The 25,202-nt window shown below is 37.7% G+C and overlaps 1 protein-coding gene across 1 annotated transcript in view; it reads right to left on the bottom strand.

Annotated features, from left to right (window-relative positions):
* Nucleotides 1–3,094: 3,094 nt before the first annotated feature.
* The window catches only part of LOC107739278 (ras association domain-containing protein 5-like), a 42,790-nt gene continuing 20,682 nt past the window's right edge, over nt 3,095–25,202 (bottom strand). Inside the window, exons 3-6 of the mRNA XM_016551341.1 lie at nt 7,496–7,606; nt 7,110–7,392; nt 6,909–7,024; nt 3,095–5,576 (exon numbers count right to left, since the gene is read on the bottom strand). Coding sequence (XP_016406827.1) covers nt 5,424–5,576; nt 6,909–7,024; nt 7,110–7,392; nt 7,496–7,606 — 663 coding nt within the window. The 3' untranslated portion in view covers nt 3,095–5,423. The remainder of the gene's footprint in view (nt 5,577–6,908; nt 7,025–7,109; nt 7,393–7,495; nt 7,607–25,202) is intronic.

Here is a 25,202-nt window from a genome sequence, read left to right as displayed (position 1 = left end):
TGGGTGGTGCATAAGAAACAAATGTAGGGAAACATACATAAAAAAAAAAAAAATATATATATATATTTATTCACATTTTATTCTATGTCATAGAGGACGTCAGGACTAAGTTATTAAAATAAATAAATAAATGGACATGAAAAGGCATGTATAGGCAAAAACAATGATTTATTTATTTTTTTCATTCACCAATCAGTTTTTAGGTTTCCGACTATTTTTAACCAAACTTTGTACAAAGATGTTTCTCAACTATGTTATGAAAGATATAACAGAATGATTTGATATAATATTTTGCTTTATGCAATATGTGAGTAAAATGTCAATAAATTGATATTCCCATTTTATTCAATGTATCTATACACTGCACCTAATTTGCATGTGTTCATGGGGCAAACCGTAATGAAAAATGAAGTGTTATAATGGGAGTAATAACTTTGCAACATTTTCGTAAGAATATCTCATATTTCATAGGAATATTGATCTATAATTTCTTTCCCTATTGACTTGTTGTGTCTCCCCAAAATGCCTGATTGACATGCCGTTTGTCCTGGTGTCCTCTACAGAAGGCATGTGTGAAAATGATGCCCACGTTTCATAACAAAACGTCAAATTCCGATTTGAAACCCCATAACATTTTTCTGAAATATTTATTTACGACAAACAATTTGAAAATTAGTCAGATTTAAATTATAATGACAAAATATTATCATATTTCCCTAAGAGCGCTAAATTGGATCATTCTGTCAATATCAGTCATTTTTAAAGAACAATGAGAAGGTGTGTTTATGATCAAACCTCGAAACATTTGATATCCCTAAAAATCCCTGAATGTGTTCTGTACAGGACATCCAGACTTAAAACTGTGGCATGTATGGTCTCAGAGAAATTCATTAAAATATAATGTCCTCTACAGAGGACAAAAGCCTATGCCTGGGTCCCAGGAGGAATATATCCGCACATATTTTAGATTGACAGAAAATTGCAAGAGGAATTTAAATTTTTTAGTTGGTTTTATACACTGGCGCTTTTTTGCATTTGCATTCTTTACGTTTAGATTTGCATTTCCAGTGTTTTTTGCAAAGCAAAAAAAAAAGACCTATGGAGTCAAAACAGAGCCACATATGGGAATTTAAAAAAAAATCTGTATGCAAATAAATGTAATTATGTAATTATGATGGCATCACTGAATAGCAAAAATTCAGTCAATGTCAGTGGAAGATTTTTTTTTCAAATTTTGAACTTTGAAGTAAAAAATTATAAATATAAACCAAAAATAGATAGCACGACTAAAATGGCAGTCTCCAAAACAAAGATTTATTGCAAGATAAAAATGGAAAATATCAAAACACAACAATCCTAGTGTTATCCTAAGCTGTGCTGCATATCTGAAATTGTCTTGGCAAGTCTGGTGTTGTTGTCAAACTCTTTACAAAAAAATTAACTTAAATGATTTTAGCAAATGGCTGCAATATAACAAAGAGTGAAAAATTTAAGGGGGTCTGAATACTTTCCGTACCCACTGTATATCAACACAGGCAGAAGAGCACATGCAGGGGTGACAGGGGTGATATGGTGAGACATGTCAAGCTAAATTGGGTGTGCTTACAACAGGACCGCAGCCATAGTATGCTATTCTTAGCTGTCAGTCTTAGGGGAAGCTGAGACCTGTCTATATTTGTGTCTTCAGATGACATATTGACATTGTTTTCAGGTTGACCTCTCAGTAGCAGACTGGACGGGTGAGCACTTGCACCTTATGAGGGCTCATTAACATTATGATGGACACTCACAACTGCTGTCTTTTTGTGGTGACTTAAAAGGTTTCTGGGTGTCCTTAAAATATTGCAAGACTTTTCCAAGTATGGGCATGCTGTTAAACCTGTAGGTGGATTTTACTGAGTGTTTATTTAAAGCGTGGAGCCGGTTCAAACTAAGTTTACAACTGAAAGTAACATGTTTTTCTTGTAATATGCCATGTGTACACAAATGTGCACAATACACTACACGTGCGCTATCTGACCCTTAACACTGCCGTTCAATGCAGGCTTATTTGTTTTAGACACAACAGAGTAGTTGTGACAACATAGTGCTTGTGCCTTGCTGTCTGTGCTGCTACACAGTACCATATAAATACATAGCTTAGTATGCAAAGTATCTAACAAATTACAAGTTCTATAATTATGCTTCAATCAATTACAAAAAATCTTTGGACATCCTTTGCACTTGGAGCAAATGTTTGCATTTGAACTACTGTACATGATTAGGGTTCCCTCTGCTGGTTGTGTATGATTTGTGCAACCATGATACTACAGTACTGATGTAAAACTACTCTATGTTCTGTAGATAAAAAAATAAAATAAAAAAATGCTAACTTCTTATATCAGTCACATAAAACCAGACACCAACAGTAATATGTTTGTGATGCAGAATTTAATATTACCACAACATGTTATTTTGCCATATTTTCCATTATTGCAGCATTGTACGTAAAACACTTATAGTAAATAGATTTTTAAAGGTAAAAATGTAAAAAAAAAAAAAGGTGAAAATGTAATATCATGCATCTGGAATGCTATTTAATATTTACATTATAAATCTGTATTTATAATAATTAAAATGATTTAAGTTTAAATACAACATAAATGATTTCTTAAACCATTTTTTAAATTATATTTATTTCGTATTTATAATAATTAAAACTACAAAATTATTAGTAACCCAATTTAGTTGTTTCATTTCAATTTAAATATTTGTTTATTATTATTATTATTTCTAAATATGTTTATTTTTTATTTATAATGTAAACTACAGAATTGCTGGTACATTGAAAAAAGATTGGTGTAGTAACAATTTCACTCAGAAGTAAATTTCACAACTAATTACAAATAAACAGCAAGGAACACAATGAATAAAAAACATGAGATTTTTAAGTAGGAAGACTTGTAAAACGTACTTTAATCAACTTTATTTTATTTATAACTTTGAGAAAATCATATTATTTCTAAAATTACATTTATTTTTATTTATAATTTAAACTACAGAATTGTTAGTAACCCCAGTTAGTGGCTTCATTTATTTCAATGTAAACAAAACAGACTCATCACCAAGAAAGGGTGACCTTTTATTTAATTCTTCAGTATATTTACAGCTTACTAGACATTTGAAACATTTGATTCTCCAAAACAAAAAAGATTGCCCAATAGTACTGATTTGTCCACATATTCAAGTTTACACGCACTGAAATTGAACCAAAAAATAAATTAAACCAACGCACACACACGCATACACACACACACACACACACACTTCAACATTTTAAACACTAGTCCCAAAAAGTCTCACATGGACTTAATAGCTCAGACATTGAAAGCACCTGGCTGCTGCCACTGAATGTGTGGGAACTCTCTCAACGTGGAGTTATAGGGCCAGACATCTAGAGCATATGTACAGTACACGGTCAAGATAAGCTACACGGAGACTAAAGGCACTGCAGCAGGAATATGGCTGTCAGGGGGCGCCACCTGAGCAGACATACAAGGCCCTGCCGCTTGCTAAAGGGTGGAAGTGATACTTCCAGTCCAGCAGGACGTGTACCCATACAAGATCAAAATATACAGGCAGAGCACATAGGGCAGAGTGGTTCAAATGGAAACATATGACTTTAAAGTGCCTCTACAAACATACCAATCCAAATGATAACTTAGCCATTACAAAACTGCTTGCTAAAGATGTCCTGTTTAGAAATCCATGGTTCTTTAATAGATTGGGACGTAAATGTGCTTTTAAGGGAGAAGAGAAATATCAGTGCCTGGAACATCATATTGAAAGGTTCACAGTTATTCCCGACCAATATGGAAAACCGCTTCAGTGCTTTTGAATGCTCTTCACAAATAATAAATTCCCTCAGTGTCACAGATACATTCAATTCACATGCACCTCCACAATTCAGCAGACGAAAGTATGCACATTACAAATATCCCTTTAAATGCTTATTATTACAATAAAAGCAGCAACAACAAAAAAGTTACATCCATCTCATGTTCCCTGTACAGAATAATATTGACTCCTGTACATACTGGCGGACCACTCAGTGGTTTGTGTTGGTGTGCAAATCACAGACATCCTGACTCCACTTTACATTAGCAGGAAGATCTTTATAAAAGCTTTATTTTGTAATTACAATAAGGGGAGCTTGTTCTGTTTTCCTTTGGTGTAATACAGATTGAGATGCTTGTGGTTGGGATCCGCAGAGCTTTTCAGAGTGCTGATCGAGGAGATGCCCTCTAATCTAACATGACCTTGTGTATTACTGTATGTGCTAAAAGCCGAAATGATTCCGAAAAGCTTACCGGATAACCACAGCCTACTATCCTCACGTCCACTGATGCTCCCTGCACATTAAGTACTGGTGGCGCACTTGAGAGACTGAGGTGATTTGTCAGTGCTGAGTGTTTCTAAAAGCTTTCATGGGACACCTGAAAGGACAATGGGTCTTTCCAGAGAGTAACAGTCAGCGTGGGGCCACTTCATATTTCTAGAGGAGCTCAAAATGGCTGCATCTGTACATTCTCAGCAGCCCAGATCTATTGAAACACTTTTTTATAGATATAGTGGCCAGTGGGTTTCATGACCGCTTTATCATAGAGATGCACAGCCATTTTGGTAATTTAAATTGAAAGAAAGAAAGAGATATTTTGACATATTGAGCTGTAGGGTGAAACATTATCAGTAATACAGTACATTTATAGTTATATTAAGACAATCTCCAGTATAAACAGTATAACTCTTTTTTTTTGTTTTTTTACAGTAGTATGTTATAATTTTTTATGAACTGTATAATCTGATATGTGGACAAGATTACTATTTGTCCTCTGATATCTTGCAGGCATCATATTTTCTATAACTTAAGTCTCCCCACTTTTTTCGGACAGGAAGTGCTTTTTTACTCTGCTCTTTCATATAGATATTCCCTGATAGAGGACATGCGGTAGACACAAGCAGAGAGACCAAAGCGAAAGTCATGCTTTAAGTAACACTTGCAGTAGCAGCAATAGCAGCAGCTTGTAAAAAACACAGACAGACGGGGTCAATGTAAAAACAACAAGAAAAAACTAAACAAAACCCATTCAGATATCAAAAAGCATGACTGCCAGAAACTACCATACTCCTGGGCTTTCAACAGCCTTCCATTTCCAGAGAGAAGGATTACTCTTGAAGTACCAATCTTTAGTTTAAACCTCCTCTTCATCTTAGTCATGTCTCGATCCCTTTGCCCGTCTTTGGGGGTTAAAGGTCACAGAAGCATGCTGAGAGCTTGTACAAAGTCCTGAGTGGAGGTTTTGTGAGTTCGTCCGTTGGGCTACTGGTCCTCCAGGCTGGCCCGGTGTTGGCTCAGTGGGGTGAAGGAGATTCTGTGTCTTACATTAGCCCGGTTTGCTCTCGACCTGACCTAGAGCCTGTAGCAACTTCTCCCTGTAGGCAGCGTAACGCTGCTCCACCTGCCGCACACGCTCCTTCTCCTCCTTCTCCAGGATGATCAGGAAGTTCTGCAGCTCAGGGACTGAAAATGCATGCCACTGAAAAAAGACAGAACACCTTATTAATAAAGCCAGACATATGAAATTTTAGCCAGAAAAAAAAAACAGACCTGTCTATTAAACCTATATGTTTTTGTTGGCATGTGTTAGATTAATTGCATGACTTTTATTCAATTGTATTTAATATTTTCTAAATATATATATTAGGAAGTTTAATTTTGCTTTGTAGAGTTTCAGTGGAAACAAAGAATGAAAACAGGAAGATTTGCCTATGAAAATGTTTATATTTATATATAATTTACATATAAATTACATTATCATGAATAATAATAATAAAAAACATAACAAGAATTTAATTTTCATAATGATAAAGCAGGCTAAAAATGTATTTATAAATTATTTTATTTTGTATTTTTTTGCTTTGTAGAGTTTTCTGCACTTCATACAGCAGAGTATGGCAAAGGTCATGGTTTCGATTACCAGGAAAAACAAGAACTGATAAAATGTAAATGTGTACCTTGAATGCATTGTAAATTGCTTTGGATAAAAGTGTGATTAAATATAAAAATGAGTTTATATTCATAATGATAGATCAGGTGAAAAAAAAAGTATAAAATATAAATAAATAAGAATAAGAATATAAAAAGCATTTTATTGCCATAATGATTGAGCAAGAGACAAAATATATTTGCAAAAAAAAAGTAAAATAGGCCGTGTGTCCACTAAAGCATTTTTAGCCAGCTGAAAATGCCAGGTGCTCTGCTGAAAACGCCTAGGTGTGAGCGTTTGAGAGTGCTTCTGCGGCACAGTGTTTTTTTCAGTTATGACTCTTTGGTTGCTATTATACAGAATATCCGCAGACGTACTGTGGCAGACGCATCGTTGCAATCATTATTTTTCATATCAATATTTGTAGTAGTCCGGGAATCCCATTTGGTACAGACATGAATACTCAGAGACAAGAAATATTAACTTCTCCTCCATTGTTGTTTAGTCGTAGCACAAACCGAATGAGTGACAGTTGGTTAGAGTGGTATTTGCCCCGCCCCTCCTCCACCGTGATTGGACGGCTGACTAAAAAGTGACAGTGATGAGTGCTGCGTTTTACCTAAAGTTGAACATTCTTCAACTCCCGGCGCAGAGAAAAAAATGCCCGAGCACTCAGCGCTCAGCGTGAAAAAGATTTTAAAAAATGTGGAGCTCCCATTGAAAAAATACACTAGCCTCGAGCAAAAATGCTTTGGTGGACACACAGCCTAAATATGTTAAATGAATTCATTTAATGATTAAAATACTAGATAATGTTTATTGTGGTAGGCAAAATTTACAAAAATAAAAAATGACACATTTAGACAGAATAGAAAAGCTCACCTCAACCTCGCCAGTCTCATTTTCTTTGAGTACAAAGGACAAGTTCTCTAGATCAGGACCTGCTAACAGCCTCAAGCAGAGTGGACATTCTGATAATGGCAACTTCTGGAAAAGATCTGAAAAATCAAGCAAACAACACCTTAGTATTATAGTAGTATTGTACAATACTACAGTATATTTCATCTTCATTTGAACGCTTACCCTGGCTGTCTCGACGGGTCTGGTGGTAGAGGGCGAACTTGCATGGGTTATCCTGTACCATGAACTTCTTCAGCAGGCCCTGGATGACCTCCCTGACCGTGGTGGTACTGCTGATGTGTAGCTGTTTAACGGCATCGCTGGGCAGGTAGAAGGATGTGCGGTTATCTGAACTATCAGAAGAGGAACATGGTCCTGGTGACTTCTCATCCACAGAAAATACAGTCACAGGCCTACGCAACTTCAAGTGAACCTTTATGAAACCAGTGTATGTGCCATCTGAGCTCTGGGGGATAACAAAACAACTTGAGTCAGGTCATTTCTCACAGTAAAACTCTCAAATTATCTGCAAATGAGTGCACATGCTTTGTTGACAAATCATTACTCACTAATGTCATTCCATTCTCCGTCACTTTGGAGTTGTAGTCATCTATTTTCGCTTTAATCTCATCGTCTGTGAGGGATGTTGGCTTCTCTTCCTCTTCCTCTTTTGTCACATCCTAAAACCAAGATAAAAAACAAGGTTAGATGAGGCATCCTGATATCAAAGTAGAGGCCTTGTGAGGTATTAATGAGCTATGGTAGAAAAAAACATCAACACTGCGTAAAAGCTGATGTTGACATTATAAGCATGACGTAACATGACAGTACAGATGAACTGACGTGAAGGTACTGTTTTAGTCGCATTGGTTGGACTCTCAGCTAGCTGCATTTTTAGTGAACTTTGCTTTTTGGAGTTCCTCTGAGGTAGTTCCTCTAGTTTTTCTATTTTTGTATTGACCCCTGGTATTGAGTGTCAAGAGAACAGAACATCTCTCGGGGAGGAAGAGGGGACAACTGATTGCTGCTGAGATTACAGACACTTACGTTATCAAGATAATCAGTTATCTGCCCTTCACAAGAAGCTATTATGTGACGTATGGTGCTTATATGAAGAAGAAACTACCTTCTGCTGGATTTCTATTGAGCGAAACATGGGAGGATGGGAGATCCTATACATGATGCTGAACTAAATAATAGATCTACTCGATGGATGACTCTAATGCCTTTAACATACAACTTTAAATGAGTTTTGTGGCTTTTAATCCATGACTGTTATCTATTCGCAAGAGTACTGCTAAATATTGGTAAAATGAACTTTAGGAGATTTTAAATTGACAATTTACAGTATTTCCACAGAAAACACTTATGAACAATGATGCTTGTCTTAGCAATACATACACTACTGTTCAAAAACTTGGAGTGGGTAAGATTTTAATGCTTTTGGAAGAAGTCTCTAATGCTCACCAAGCCTGCACCAAGCCTGCATTTATTTGATAAAAAATACAGTAAAATCAGTAATATAAACAGATGTGCTGCCTAATATTTCTTTGGAAACTTTTATACATCTTACTGACCACAAACCTTTGAACGGTAGTGTAACAATATCTTCAACAGGCATTATAATATGTTTATATTTCTAAGTCTGAACATTACTACTACTCTTATTGATCAACTACAGGGGACAATGTCACTCACTGAGATACCAATCTCTCTCTCTCTCTGTCTGTCTGTCTGTCTGTGTGTATGTGCGCGCGTGTGTGTGTGTGTGTGTGTGTGTGTGTGTGAGAGAGTGTGTGTGTGTGTGTGTGTGTAGAGCATGGCAGTAACAGTTTGAATGCCTCTTGAGACTTCTTTAAACAAATCCAGGTTGATCAAGACAGGACTAGAGTCTATGCAAAGACAGTTTTGGCCTCTGAGGAACGCTCTACCAATCCATATTGATTCATCAATAAACAACAGGGAGAAACACCTGTCGTTTAATGTTCTTGTGTGGTCAAATCTCAAAGAATGTGCTATTTTCCCCTTTTTTCCATGAATTTAACAGAACAGGACAAAAGAGATGAAAAAGGGGCTTTTACAGAGAAATTATACATATACATAACTGTTTTCAACAATGCTAATAAAAAGAAATGTTTCTTGAGCACCAAATAATCATATTAGAATGGTTTCTGAAGGATCATGTGACACTGAGACTGAAGTAATGATGCTGAAAATTCAGGTTTGTCATCACGAGAATAAATCCAATTTTTAAATATATTAAAATAATTCACGGCTATTTAAAATAGTAATAATAACAATATTGCTGTTTTTAATGTATTTTTTCTCAAATAAAGGCAATAAAAAAAATCTTGTCCTCCAAATATCTAAAAACGAGCACTTATATGACAAAAACCTTGGTAGGGCACACATTCATTCTAATAGGTAGAAATAATGCAGAAGGAATGATGACAGGGCATGTGACACTAAATACGCCATCATTTCCAGTGACAAAGAAACGGTTCTCTTGGAGGGGTTTTCTATGGGGTGTGACAGTTGCTGAACAAGCCTTAGCAACAAAGATTTTGTCTGAGGTATTTTTAGCTACTAGCTGCATCCCCCGTAATACACGCACGCAAAGTGAGTTTCTCTCTTCTTTTCTGGGACGAAAGAATAAGAATGAAAAAAGCAAGATCATTTATTCATGGAGATCCCTGTGGCGCCAGCATGGCAGCTCTATGTCTCATTGAGCAGAAAGAGATCCACTCATACACACATGAACACACAAACATTAAGCCTAAGCGGAGAGGAAGAAGAATTGATCTGGACGCTTAGCAAACAAATTAACTTCTGCCTGGCCCACACACTACAACTGCCTGACATGGATAACCTCAATGGACAGAAAGTTCAGAAATTTTCTCAAATGAGAAGCTTGTTATGAAAGACAGAATCTGCAGACAGGAAATGTGCAATACTGCTGCACTTGTGCTGTTGCGTCTTGTGGTATGTGGTGGCACGAAAGAAACGTCTCACCAAAAGAAGCGATGCAAAATCCTCAATGAGGGGATAAATTGCTTTAGATCTCAGACTTACTTTTGCACAATAGCACTACATATATAGCCACATATATTCAGATTTTGCAGATTTTTCTTCAATCATTTCAGGCATTGTTGCTATTACGATCAATGAAACAAGTAAAACGCACTTTTTGTTTCGCTAAATTAGCTAAGGAATAATGTTATTTAATTATTTTATTGTTAAAGCTCAAATGTTAGAGTACATAATAATAACACAATGAACAGTAATATCTACCAATGTCTCTGCACCACCAAAACATTTTAAAATATGAAAAATGCCATTCAATGATTTCAGTGACCATTTTCTAGAGTTGACACAGATTAATCTGTTTTGGAATTGATTCATTGAATTGGACTCTGGAGCCATTTTACTATTTAATTTTAAATCAGAGATGCATTTAAAACATCTGTTTTAACACTCTTATACTTGTGAGTTGAGAGACGAGGAAGGATTAAAATTTTTTTTAAATAAACTGTCCTTAAGAAACTTAAAAGCAAAGAAAACTAATCACTTTATGTCTGGCTATGTGTGCCACTGTGACATCCTAGTCAGTGTTCTGTGAAGAGAAGTGTTCAGAATTATGTGCAATCGCTCATGCAATACAAGTCACATTCACTTCTTCAAATTTACCTGTTTTGTATTGTGTGGCGTAGACCAGAGACAATGTTCAATTGTGTGAGATTATCCAAAAACACATCTGTGTCAGTTCAACCAAAGAAGGAAAAAATAGTAAAAAATTATACTGTGCATAGAGAAAATGAAGCTTGTTTTTGTACCATAATTTTTTTTTATGCAAGGCAACATTAATTTAATGTCAATTAAATGTGAGGTGTGTCATTTCTGTGCCCCTAGTGGCACCAAACGGTATTGCAAAAATAATGACAGTTTTTTTTTTTTCCCTAAAACTTCCAGTCCCTCCATCTATTACTGGTCAATAAACCAGATTTACACACCCACCAACGTTTAGTAAAACAAATCCTCTACCATTCCACAATCAATTTGCAGCTCTGATATTCTTTATTAATGTTGACAAGCAAAGATTTACAATTTAGATTTTTATGGCATCCTCATTCTTCTCCCACTAACTTGAATCCCTTGGTGCACACAACCAAAATCTCTCAGGAATTCCTGTATTTGTGACCAGAGGACTGTGAGCTGCTAAATATATCTTTCTCCCTCCCTTCCTCACATCCAAAGCAGAGAAAGTGGCCTTTTGGAACAATGGGCAAAACAATGGAGACCAGTTTAAAAGTTCGCTCTGCTCCTGATGGTTTATTTCATGTTGTATGTGTTTGACTGCACATGTATCTACACGACATCCAAGAGCAATCCAAGCTCGGCCATCATATCCCATCATCTTCACATTTTGAGTATGATTATATGAATGAGCTCTGATCTTCTCTTGAAACACCGTGAGAGGGAAGAGTCCTTTATTGTAACAACCAAAGAGCAAAGAAGTGTGTGTCTGTGGGTGTATTCATGGTTTTCAGCTGGAGAAAGTGTGTAAGAGTGTATGTGAGTGAGCGTGGGAGTTGTAATTGGAATAAAGGGCATCATAAGTGTGTGTGATTGTGAAGTGGGTGGGTTATGTGTGGGATCTCTCCTGTCTATTCACTGAGGCTCACAGTATCTGCTGTCATTCAGAGAGCTGACCCACATCTGAGCTACACATGCACGAGTGCACCACCTCTCTGAAACGAACCTCCTCACTAAAGGTAAAAAACAAACCCTGATTAGTTAGTTTGAAAAAACGCTTCACTGCAGGTTTTATGCTTCAATAGAAATGCATGTTAGAGCAGCTGCAGACACACGATTTCCTTTCAGGTTGAAGACAGAAATCACCTGATGTGAGAAAGCTGTGAATCGCACCTTTCAGATTTTAGCAGTGAGTGAGCAGAAGCGACATCAAACGTGACCCGGATATCCTGTGAATGCACAAAAAACGCTGTCTCGCAGACAACATATTTTTCTAGAACGCTCCTTGTGGTGAATCAAAAATGTCTGGCAAAACATTGTTCTGGCCTTTTTTTTTTTCAAATATATAAAATATATAAACACATACACACTTCGGGAAGTTGCCAAGAACGTGATAAATTTTTTTTCCAAGTTCAAAACATTTATTTGAAACTGAAATCTTTTTGCTGTCACTTTTGATCAATTAAAATTCTCTCTAGAATGCACTTTGTGGTGAACCGGAAATGTCTGGAAGAACATTTCTTTGATAAACAGGGTTAGGAAACAACAAGTAAGCCTGCTTTGAGCAATCAAACAGATAAAAACCTACCTAATCTGTATGAATTGAACAATACGCTTTCCTCTACTGAATAATGACTTTCACTGTTAAATGCTCCAGGCCATTCTTTAAATCAAAATGAGAGTTAAACAAACATAGGAAAGAAAGTCATAGAAGGCCCAAGTGGAGGGTGTTAACCATGTACATAAAGATGCATTGGGGCATGACCTGAGCAAATATCAAATTACAGAGCCTACATGACACGAAAGAAAAGGGCATGGCTGTAAATGCTATCGGAGTGTCATCTCGAAGTCATCACTGCATGTCAGGCAGGTGTCCTTAAGCACAGCACACGGCTACTCCGACTGATTAGGGAACACGATGCCCTTAGTGTCAGTTTCAGGCAATGTGCAAGTCTTCTACGTCTGCACCTACTGAATGGCCTCAAACCAATAATAATTTGGTTAGATGCTGCATGTTCTGCGTATCACCGTGAGAACTGCACTAACAAAAAATACAGGAAGTAAGATTTGCAAGTGTTAGCCGACATCAGTTCTAGGGAAGCCTGATGTTCAGAGGAAGTCTCTTTATACAATGTTAGTGCTAATGCATTGATAATGTACTTTAATGCACTGGCTTTAGCTGCAGTAAAATCAACCATGGTTAGTCAGATACAGGTAAGCAAACGGGAGTCTAATTACAGTATATGTATCTTTCAAAGATTTATATGCTTTTAATTGATCATTCTTGTGTCTCTCTGCTGTTTCTGCCGCAGTGTAGGAATGATGCCTTGTGATCTGCTCCCTCCCACACGTTGCATGTGTACTCATTCTCTCCCTCTCTCTCATTACTGGGTCAAGTGTGCCGTAGGAGATTCTCCCCTCCCTCTCTGCAGCCCTGCACAAATGCAAAGCCCATCATCTGCATGCCTGAATAAACAGCGTAGATCATCAGAGCCCACGACACCAGTAAACACAAGCCCTATGCTATCAATCCATTCAAATGCCTTTGATAATGAAGGTCTTAATTATCGATGCATTGTGCTTGGGCCTGTTTTTTTATGCATCATTAACTCATGGCATCCCTATAGCTGATTGGTACACAGATTTTTTATTTTGAGCAATCAGCATCTATGTGATTTTGAACAGCATTTCAATTAAACAGCTATTATAAAGTTTAGAAACGAGAAAACTTGACTCATTCTGCTGTAGCTTACCAACTAAGCAGGCATTTGCCGAAATGGCACCACAGCTGCAACATCTACCAGATTTGAGCCATAATAAACGTTTTTCAATCACACAAAGGTTTATGAGATGGCTCATGACTTTCAGTACTCATGGAGTGCAAAACCTTGAGCAAACTGCCTCGTGTTTGCATGACTTTCCCTATTCAAATGTTAAATTCTGCCCTTGAAGAGGAAGCTATTTATTGTTTGTTCCCTTCACTAATAGCTGTCATTTGGGTCAAAAATTTACCTGATTTAACTAACAAAAATTTAACTAAAAATTTAGTTGTCTTTAATGAGTTTCTGGAATAATTATTGAACACAGAAGCAGCAGCATTTATAAAGGCACTTTTACTCAGTGCTCTTGGTTTAAAAGCCTTCTGTCTACTACGTTTAACCCAGCGAGGTAAATCGGAAATGTATTATTGATCTATAAAGCAATTTTAATCCCATAACTGACAAGAAGAATGTGCACACTAAAGCGAGAACGTAAGCTAATCTCCCATTTATCCATCTCTGGGGTTCTTCTAAGAGGACTTCCAGAGATGCTAATAAGAATTAGGACAAGCTAACTTCACCTTCGGTGTGCTTATGACTGCCTATTCAAACTGCACTTATTTTTGTTCAGTAAAAGCAAAACAATGTAAAAGTCCAATATATAAATCAAACGTCTGACCAATAGCTGAAATAACTGTAGAAGTAACGCCTTGCACCTAGCAACACAATACACAAACAATCTACCACAGTGTTGCCAGATTGGAAATGTCCAAGTATCGTACCAGAAGTTCAAAATTATCGTATTTGGAAGAAAATTATCGTACACAAGTCAAACGTTCTGAATATAGCTATTTATCTAGATGTTACAGCTATTTATCCTTTTCAGCACTAATTTTCTATACTTTATTGCTAAACTATCGACCTCAGCTTTGAAAAAAACTGACCTAAGTGCGGCAGGAACGTTAACTTGTGCTCATGAGAGAGAGTCATTCTCCACGACGATTGGTCGAGAAGACGTGAGATGAGATGAAAGATGTGTAACACGTTCAAGTCTCCTCACAATCATGAAGGTACACGTACAGTAGGATCCACACAGCTAGATCAATGAGTATAGAAGCCCTATGATTACAACGACTATCATTTGGTGTCACAAAATTCTGAAATGATCATACATTTTGGTATTATTGATCGTACATCGTACAGAGGTCAAAATTATGGTACAAATACGATAATTATCGTACGTCTGGCAACACTGATCTACCATAACAGCCTTGCTGGAAACACCAGGTTAGACCAGCATGAACTTTTTTGGGGGGTTAGGCTAATTTAAACTGGTTTAGTGATGGTCTAAAGCACAAGAAATGTCTCAAAAAGATTCAGATTTTTAACTTTTTTTTTGTTGCCTACTTTTAAGCAAATTAAGAAATCTGTTAGGGACATCAGCACAACACCAGCATTCAAAACTTACACTACTGTACTATTCAAAAGTTTTGGGGTCAGTAAGATTTTTTTTTTTTTAATTAATACTTTTATCCAGCAGGGATACATTAAATAGATCAAAAATGGCAGTAAAGACATAATGTTACAAAAGATATATATTTCAAATGAATGCTGTTGTTTTCAAATGTTCTATTCATCAAAAAATCCTGAAAGAAATTATCATCATTTCCAAAAAAATAATAAGCAGCACTGTTTTCAACGTTGATAATAATAAGAAATGTTTCTTGAGCAGCAAATCATCATACTGGAATGATTTCTGAAGGATCATGTGACACTGAAGACTGGAATAATGATGCTGAAAATTCAGCTTTGCCATCACAGGAATATATTTGAAAATATATTAAAGTAAAATATAATATTTTCAAGAAAATTGCTATATTATTGTACTTACTCTATTTGTGATCAAATAAATACAGCCCTGATGAGCATAAGAGACTTCATTTAAAATCGTACCAACCCCAAACGTTTGAACAATACAATATATTAACAGATTAATAACCAAAAACAAAACAAAAAACAATATTTAAACTGTGTCCACTGAATGCCCTCAAACCGGCAGCTCACATTGTGTCCAGACAGAGATGCGAACAGGATAAATAATTCACATCCTGAGAAGCTCTTTCCAAACCTGATACTGCAGAAAGTGATGTAAGGCTGGTCAGCTCAGGTATAGGAGTGAAATTTGAAGTCTTTAAGGACATGAAATATTAGCCTATTTCCAGTTCTGTGGTGTTCAGAATACAGCTGCATTTGCTAGCTAGCTTATAAGACCCAATCTAATTAAAGCTCAATTCTGACTGACTTTTTGGTCACTAAACAACTGTATCTAAATCTAAGTCTAAGAGGCCTAAGAGAGGCCTACAGTAACAGGAAGTCAGTGTAAAAGCTATGGGGTCTTGTAAAATAACACATTCTCTGATTCAGGGAAGGACAGGCCTTTCTGGCACAATCAGCAGCCATTTCCTTCCCCTCACAGCATTTGAGAGCTCTGAGAGTGTGAGAGTGCACTCTATGTACACTGCCATGCTTAAAAGAGTCTATAATAAAGGTCAAGATATGCAGGTAATGAGCTGAAGTAAAAGCAATTTGCTTTAATGCATTCGGTGGATGGTATTAATGCAAATACATGAACCTTACAGTAAATGAAACTTATATAACATAAGTCCAATGAATACTTCAGCTCTATTGTGAAATAGGCCTACTTACTAAATTAGTGTGGAACAAAGACTCATTTAAGTTCATATTATCATTGTAAGTTTGAGTAACCTAACACCTAACAGTGCAATCTCCACCTACTTAACCCCCTTTCGACAGTCGCCCTAACAGACGCTTTAATCCAAAGCGACTTAAGGGGCATTCAAGGTATACATTTTTCTATCCATCCATGCATTCCATGGGAATCATACCCACAGCCCTTACACTAGTGTTAAATGGCTGCCATAAAAATCATATTAAGTGACAGCAAGGAAAAGCAACAGATAAGCTTCTTTCTTATCCAATCATTAGTCCTTGAGAGACTCTTCATTTAAAAGCTAGTGTTAGTTGCTCTAAACAGTACAAGGTTTCTACCCACAGTGTTTCCATAGACATACACTCACATACACACACATAGGTACAAAAGCTGTAGCAGTATGCTTTCAAAAGGTACACCTTTGTACCTTATTTACCTCTAAAGGCTCCACATTAGTACATTAAATTTACTTATTAGTGTCTAAAGTATATATGTTAATACTTAAATGGTACATATTAGTATCTTTAGAAAGGGTATCACCCCAGATTTTATACAGTTTTTTTTTTCTGAGAGTGTAGGAAAATCTTTTTCTACAGCCTATCTCATCTAACTTTCACAACCTCAACAGTGTTGAACAAAATGCTATAAAACCCAAAACAGTCTTTGTATGTTGTCACTCAAAACATATCAGGTCATAAACCTGTTCCGAATGTATCCAAAACACATTTCTTACAACGCAGCAGTTCATCAGGTGAGAAACATGAAGAAAAAATACACTTCCGTGTACACGCTTCCGTGCACATCTTCTATATCAGGTGTGGATATACTCGCTCAATCTTCACAATTCCATCAGCCTCGCATTCATACACTACCTTGGCTACTTGCTTTGCTTGTGACCGTCGGAAGAAGGAGGTCTTGGCGGTGAAGAAGGTGAAGTCATCGCTCTCCTCATCCAGGCTGCAGTACCCACTGCTCATGCTATTGCTACCGGTCATTTGCGGAGACGGATCCAGCTTGAGGGATTCCCTATGCGGGTCTTTGGGTGACCAAACGCACCATTCCAGGCTCCAGGGTTGGGAAGGGGAGGATGGGCTGGGAGCGGGGGACCACAGGTTCAGATGAAGGGCCAGAGCTCCACGTGCCTCCGGAAATGAGCTCCGAAACTTGCAGGCTGACGCTCAGTTAGCGTTGCGGCCGGTATCTGATGTTCAGTTCCTGTTTCCACAGGTCACAAACAGGCAGCTGAACAGAAGCAGCTTCTCCCACTCTATTCAGCCGACAGCTTGGTTCTTTAAACCCACGACCGCTTGAGATGAGAAAATTAGCCCAGGGTGGAGGAAAGCATGTCACTGCACACAAATTGCTTGTATTGGCGTCCACCAACTGGCACACAGTCACACAGTCTTGCTGTAAAAAGCACTAAAGATCTGAGAATGTTGCATGGACATTGTGTTGAATATTCCTTCAGCCGGCTGAGATGGATGCAGAAGTCTCCAGTCCACAGTGAGGCTGTGACGGCTGCTAGAAAGACGGCAGAAAATCAACCTGCCTCACAGTGACTGAGTGAGCAGAGAACTGACGTACTGCACCTCCCTCCCTTCCTCCTTCTCTCACACCAGCGCGCACACTCTCTCTCTTTCTCACTCGCTCTACCATCTGTGGTTGGGTCTGTTATCTGCCTACAAGCTTACGCAAACACCCTCCTTCTTTCCCCTCCCTCCTCCACTATCGCTCTTCCTGCATGCAACTGCTCTTTGCTCAACTCAAGACACTTCCCACTGTAGAGAAAAAGAGAGAGAGAAAGAGGGAAAGAAATGGAAAAAGATAATAGACCGGAAGAGCGAGAGAAGGAGAGAGAGAGGAAGAAAGAGAGCGCTCACTGCATGTGGTCTTTTAGAGGCTACTTTACATAGTATGCATAGCATTGCTGATATGCAAAATGCCTCTGATGGCAGGCAGTGTGAATCTAGAGTATTGTTAAATGGCACTGTGACTTTAATACAGGCAGGACTGCAAAAAGCATTTACATTTCTTTCAGTCTGGAAAAAGTAAGGGACAATGTATAATGAGGTCATTATTACAAAATAAAGGTGACTGAGGTGGTCTCATATCATCGTGAAAAGGTTTATTTTGTGATAATTGATGACTGACTGTCCATAATTTAATTATTTTATGATGTGAGGAAAAAAGAGACTGTGGAGTGATATGAGGTACATGAACATAAATTGCTTGCCAAATAATTATAGCGGTCAATTATACAGATTAATGCTCATTACAAAAAATAAAATAAAACAAAATCTGAAGGCATAATGACCAACCAAAATCAATTATTCCAAATAAAAATAATGATGAATCATAAATAAACATTAAATATTGATTTGAGTTTAAATTATTTTATAATGTAATAAAAAAGAGACAATGGAGTCAAATTTAAAACATGAAACTAGATTAGCTGCCAATTAAACCATCAATTAAATGGTCAATTAAACAGTCCAATGATCATTACACCCCCAAAAAAAGAGACCATGAAACTACACTGCCTGCAAATTAAACAGTTTGCAGAATAACCAAACAGAATCTAATACTCCAAATAAAAATATTTATCAAATATAGATTTGGTTAGTTCGTTAGTTGGTTGAAAAAGCACATTTTGGAAACATTTAAATAACGCACATTTTTAATGTTCAGAGAACATTTAGAAATAACGTTTCAATAATTTAATGGGAACGTTCGCATAACGTTCTTAGAACATATTTTTGTTAGCTAGCCAGCTACTCCCCAAAAATGCGCACATTAAATATTGATTTGAGTTTAAATTATTTTATAATGTAATAAAAAAGAGACAATGGAGTCAAATTTAAAACATGAAACTAGATTAGCTGCCAATTAAACCATCAATTAAATGGTCAATTAAACAGTCCAATGATCATTACACCCCCAAAAAAAGAGACCATGAAACTACACTGCCTGCAAATTAAATAAGCAGCAATAACCAAACAGAATCTAATACTCCAAATAAAAATATTTATCAAATATAGATTTGGTTAGTTCGTTAGTTGGTTGGTTGGAAGTAAGTAAGTAAGTAAGTAAGTAAGTAAGTAAGGAAGGAAGGAAGGAAGGAAGGAAGGAAGGATTATTTGAAAAATGTTTTACTGTAGAATGTTGCAAGTGGCCAATCAGATTCAAGTCTGTTTTTTTTTCCTGCTTTTCACTTCTGCTTTAGCTTGTGTACTCGACTACCATATATAAAATCTGCTATTGTGTAGTGCAAATACTGTTGGCTCTAATGATAAATCACTTGTAAACACTGCCTGCAAATTAAACAGTTTGCAGAATAACCAAACAGAATCTAATACTCCAAATAAAAATATTTATCAAATATAGATTTGGTTAGTTCGTTAGTTGGTTGGTTGGTTGGAAGTAAGTAAGTAAGTAAGTAAGGAAGGAAGGAAGGAAGGAAGGAAGGATTATTTGAAAAATGTTTTACTGTAGAATGTTGCAAGTGGCCAATCAGATTCAAGTCTGTTTTTTTTTCCTGCTTTTCACTTCTGCTTTAGCTTGTGTACTCGACTACCATATATAAAATCTGCTATTGTGTAGTGCAAATACTGTTGGCTCTAATGATAAATCACTTGTAATGTTCCTCCTTTTTAAGTCACTTTGGATAAAAGCGTATTCTACATTAATAAATGTAAATGTAAGTATTCCAGAGAGCCTTTAAAGGTAGAACTCAGAGCCCTAACTGATCATCATTACTGTTGCACATTCTATAAATAATTCATCACACTGTAATGTCCCTTTGCTGTTTCACTGCACCACTAATAGAAATACACAGAGAGAGAAATCTTTTTGTAGTGCTTTTTACAGGGAACCTTTAATAGTTGTCTTTCTAATGGCAGGAAATAATACAACTACATCTAAAACAAAAAAGAATGGGCACAAATTAAAGCTGAAAACACTAACACACAAACACTGTAGGCTCCAGACCAACAGAAATTAGAGAGTGTTACAACATTTAGTGTACATATGTTCCACTGGAGGTCAAAATTAAAGTGGCATCTGATCTCTCCTTCCACCCATTAGGGCTTTTGGTCTTTACCTTTGACCCTGACCTTGAGGGAATTAGACACAAATTCCAGCTGGAGCACCAGTATATGTTAAATGTGAGTGCAAGATAAGAACGACATAAAATCACATTCATCAGTCCAATTAGGTATGGGTGACGATGGTCAACCAATCAACCAATATATATATATCAAAAACAATCTTGACAAAACTTGTTAAAACTTTCTTTCTTCTGGGCAACACAAAAGATATTTTGAAAAATGTTTCAGTGTTGTTTTGTCCATTCAAAGTTCTTCAAAATATCTTCCCGTGTCTCACAGAAGAAAGAAATGCATCAAAGTATTAAGTTTTTTCACATCCCCACCATCAACTAGACGAAAACTGCTGGTTAATTATCTAAATGTATCTGCCTTACATCAACAAAATTCCCTTTCATTCCTTTAGTGACTAAATGCAATGCAATTCCACGTTACTATGGTAAAACACTGGCAAGATGTCAGCGTGAAATTAGATCATTCATCACCTCTTTTTCATTTGCTGCTTTCCTCAGCTCGCGTTCTCCAGCAGGGAGACGATTCCTCACAAAGGGAGATAAAAGACAAGAAGAAAGAGTTTGCCACTATAAAGGAAGAGAAGTTGAAAGCCCCTTTGGAGTCCCCTCGTCAGCTTTATTAGATTCTCATTGAACACTGTACTGGGCCACATTTCTGCCATCTTCTTTCACTGCAGCAGACGCTTCTCATGTCGTGAACTAGATATTGAGTACATATTCATAAACTCTGACGGCTGATGTGGTGCCTGAGCAGCTATGGATATAAAAAATATAATCACTAGCAGCTTATGACAAATTACCTGAAGTGGTGGCCTTAGGTTGCATTATAATAATCAATGAGCTGGATCACTGGGAAAGACAGAGGGGCTTGAACATATTCGATATCCAAACCCCCTGGGAAGAAGAAAGGTCCTCTTTTGGCTACTGTCAATACACCCCAATTAATTCTCAATAGACCTCAATAGTTTCCCTCCAAAGAGTTTGCAATGGGCAGCCCAGAAAAACATAATCAATACCATGGATGGATGGAGAGTGCAAAATCAAAGTGAAATCACCCAGACTAAAAGCGCCACACTGTAACCGCTAAGGGGTCTGAAATGAAGCAAGGTACCTCCTGCTAGAAATGCGAGCAGAAAGCGTCATTTGTCACTGTCAAATACAGGCTCTAAAGTTGTCTCACTGCTGTATGAAGTATGGAGTGAAGAGGCCCAATGTGGGTAAATCAATGTGCCTGACAATGATAATGGATCTCAAACAATCCATAACACAGGCATTTTTCTCTACAGGGAAGCAGGAGGTTTTGTATTCTCCCTACATTTTTGTCCTAAATGTTCCTTCCTGTAATCGCTCTGGTATTGTGCTGGTGACATGTTCTGTGAGGAGTAACTGGAGGCTTGGACAGGTCCTGACACTGGACTCAGCTCTTGTTTCACAGTGGTGTTAAGTGGCGTTAGGACGCTCCATGTGATATGTGTCTGATACTGCTATAACACCTCTCTCCCTCTCTCTCGTACTTAGTTAAAAAATGCAGACGGTCTCTGATTTCCACACTTGGTGATGACAAACGGTGGAGGAGAAACAGTCTTGGGTCTGTTTGGAGGGCTCTCTATTGGCGCTTTTCCACTGCGTGGTACGACTCGGCTCGGTACGGCTCAGTACGGCACGACACGGCTCGGTTTGCGTTTCCACTGCAGTTTAGTACCGCTTTAGAGTGGGCGGGATTATCCACATGTCGTTATAGTTGCGCCGCCTCTACTGCCGCGACTCCTAAAAAAATGTTTCATTCCGCGTCGCCCCATCAAGCTCTCGCTGGATCCGCTCCTCTGCTATCAACGAGAGGAACGTCTGTACTTCCTCAACAGGGGGAACAGCCACTTTTTGGTTGTTAAAAAAAGGTGCACTCGTTCAAAACAGTTGCGTTTGATCCTTCGCTGGCTGTGCTGATTTAAATCTAGCGCTTCTTTTGTGTTTGTGTCGCAAGTTCAATGACGCAGGTAGTGACGATTCTCTCCACAAAAGTGAACCGTCCCGAGCCGTACCGTGCCGTACCATGCAGTGGAAAAGCACCATATGTAACAATGATATATTTATAACCCATCATCAGGCAGTACCATTGTCAGTACCTACTGAATCTATCATTTCTATGTTTTCAGACCATCCAAGTATTGAACGCAGAGGCTGAAAGTTTAGTAGCAGGACGAACACTTCCTGTGTTAAAAGCATTACCAATGTGTTAATAATCTAAAAAGCCTTGAAGCTTGAAGGTTTATAAGCCTTACCAGAAGTGAGAATGATAACTAGCTACCTAGATAGATAGATAGATAGATAGATGGATAGATGGATAGATAGAAAAAACTTTTGTGGAAAATCATGTCATTTCCCAGAATGCATTACTTGTGTTGAATAGTTCCTCTTCCTGTCATTCCAACTTCCTGTGACCAATGCAAATCAAATTCTCACTTATGAGTTGAAAGCTTGCCAATTCTTCAGTTATGAGGTAAACTAGGTAAAATGAGAACAATACAGACCCTATTTTAATTTGTTAATTTTGTTTTTACTCTAGAATACATCACATTACTAAAGTGAAATCAACCCGGATGCTGTTTCATGTTGACTTTAAACAGCTCATCCCATCAACAGCCTCTCACTTCCTGTGCTCTTTACGCTGTCTTATGGCGCTTTTCCACTGCATGGTACGACACGGTACGGCTCCGTACGGTTCACTTTTTGGGGGTTTTCCACTGGGTACAGTACCTGGTACCTGGTACTTTTTTTAGTACCACCTCGGTTGGGGTTCCAAGTGAACTGTACCGTTACCAAAACGTGACGTGTAAACTCTGCTGATCACGGATTGGCCGGAGAGAATCGTCACTACCTGCGTCACTGAACTTGCGACACAAACACAAAAGAACCGCTAGATTTAAATCAGCACAGCCAGCGAAGGATCGAACGCAACTGTTTTGAACGAGCGCACCTTTTTTTAACAACCAAAACGTTTTGTTGTCTGTTGCGGAAGAACAGACGTTCCTCTCGTTGATAGCAGAGGAGCGGATCCAGCGAGAGCTTGATGGGGCGACGCAGAATGAAAACGTTTTTTTTAGGAGTCGTGGTAGTAGAGGCGGCGCAACTATAACCACATGTGAATAATCCCGCCCACTCTAAAGCGGTACTGAACTGCAGTGGAAACACAAACCGTGCCAAACCGTGCGGTGCCGTACTGAGCCGTGCCGGGCCGAATCGTACCATGCAGTGGAAAAGCGCCATTATAGTACCACAGAGCCGGAAGACATTACATAGATTCTGTTTTTGGAATCCTCAGTGCAAAAATGCACTAAGAAAACCCACGCAGATCAGTGTGTAAATGTGCCTTACTACAGCTCTCTCCACAAATTATGAAATCACCCCACACACATACGCATCCCAGGATCTCTTTGTGTGGTTTTCAGGAATCAAGATCAAGCTGCTAAAATCAACACAGCTCAAAATCTAATGAAAAAGACAAACATGCACACTGCAGTGAACTATCACGCAAGTTACTCCACAGGAAATGCTACGGTGAGATGACAGACCTGATAAAAAAATCTGAAAATGGCACATGCAAATAGAAAAACATATTGTGTTACTACTGAACTGCATTTGATATCTCCAGCTGCTGTGATGGTTTGAGGGGGGCCGCAGTGCATATGACACATAAAGAGTGTGTTTGCTGTGTGTGTCTGTGCATGTGTACACACCCCAGGACAGGAAAAGGAAGTGAATGAGAGATGACAACAGACTATCTGCACTACTAGAGTCAAAGCCGATGAAATACCTCCAGCAGCTGGGGAAACAAACCCTCAGCCCACGGTCTACAGCACTTTCACAGCCAATAAATGCCTAGAAAATAAAAACAGCGTCTCTGAACTTGCAAATGTATTCTTGTTTGTGCCTGATGTGGCACAGACTCTCCCAAAGAAACCTTCGGGGGCTTTCAGATCAAATCAGCTATATTTTTATACTGAAAATGAAGAGATAAACAAGACCTCAGGATGGAGCACTCAGTTTTTGGAGGCTACAAAAACTGAGAGATATTCCACGGCTAACTGTGAGTTAGCACTAGTGGGGCTAATGTTTTGAGGCCATGGGCGACATGAGAGCCTGTGCACTGTGCCTGCATGATATGAGGGATATTAGGGTAATGTGCATGAAGAGCATTTTGTATTCTCATGAAACAAAGATAAAAAGTGAGGGAGAGACACTTAAGGTTTGTGTAATATAGCCTACTAAATAAGGATAACAGGGGAGTGGTGTAGTATGAGAGGAATGTGTGTAGAATATTCTAGAGAGTTTTGCAATTAAGAGTGGAGATGATTCACCCCACTGAATAATAAAAATAATATATTCTCCTCTCACAGCTAATACTGTGAATAATAGTCTATATCCAGAGGTAAATTACACTCTTTTTCTCTTTTATAGTTCAACTTAATTCAGTAAGGAGAAAAAAAATTAACACAATTATAATATTAAACCTTTAACATTTCTTTAAAAATTAAGATTTCAAAATTTCACTGGACCCTGGAAACCACTTCAGTCTGAAAAGAAGTGTCCGTTTGCTCTCATTCAACCTCAGTGACGTCTAAGAAAAACAAATGAGCTATTAATGAGATGCCATTTGTGAGTTTTCTTTCCTATAGGTATCCACATTTCCGTTCTTTGTTCACATACATACACATCAGTTCAAAAGGGTCAATAAAAGTTTTTAGCAAATTAATAACTTTTATAACAACTTTTATTCAGCAAGGGTGCATTAAAGTGATTAAAAGTGACAGTAAAGCCATTTATAAAGTTACAAAAGATTTTTTACATAAATGCATTTTTTTTTAACTTTCAAAATCATCCTAAAAAATTTTAATATTATGCAAAATATTATAATATTA

The sequence above is a fragment of the Sinocyclocheilus rhinocerous genome, unplaced genomic scaffold, assembly GCF_001515625.1.
Source record: "Sinocyclocheilus rhinocerous isolate Xijiao unplaced genomic scaffold, SAMN03320098_v1.1 scaffold14, whole genome shotgun sequence".
Lineage (NCBI taxonomy): Eukaryota > Metazoa > Chordata > Actinopteri > Cypriniformes > Cyprinidae > Sinocyclocheilus > Sinocyclocheilus rhinocerous.
This window is presented reverse-complemented; position numbering and strand designations above follow the sequence as displayed.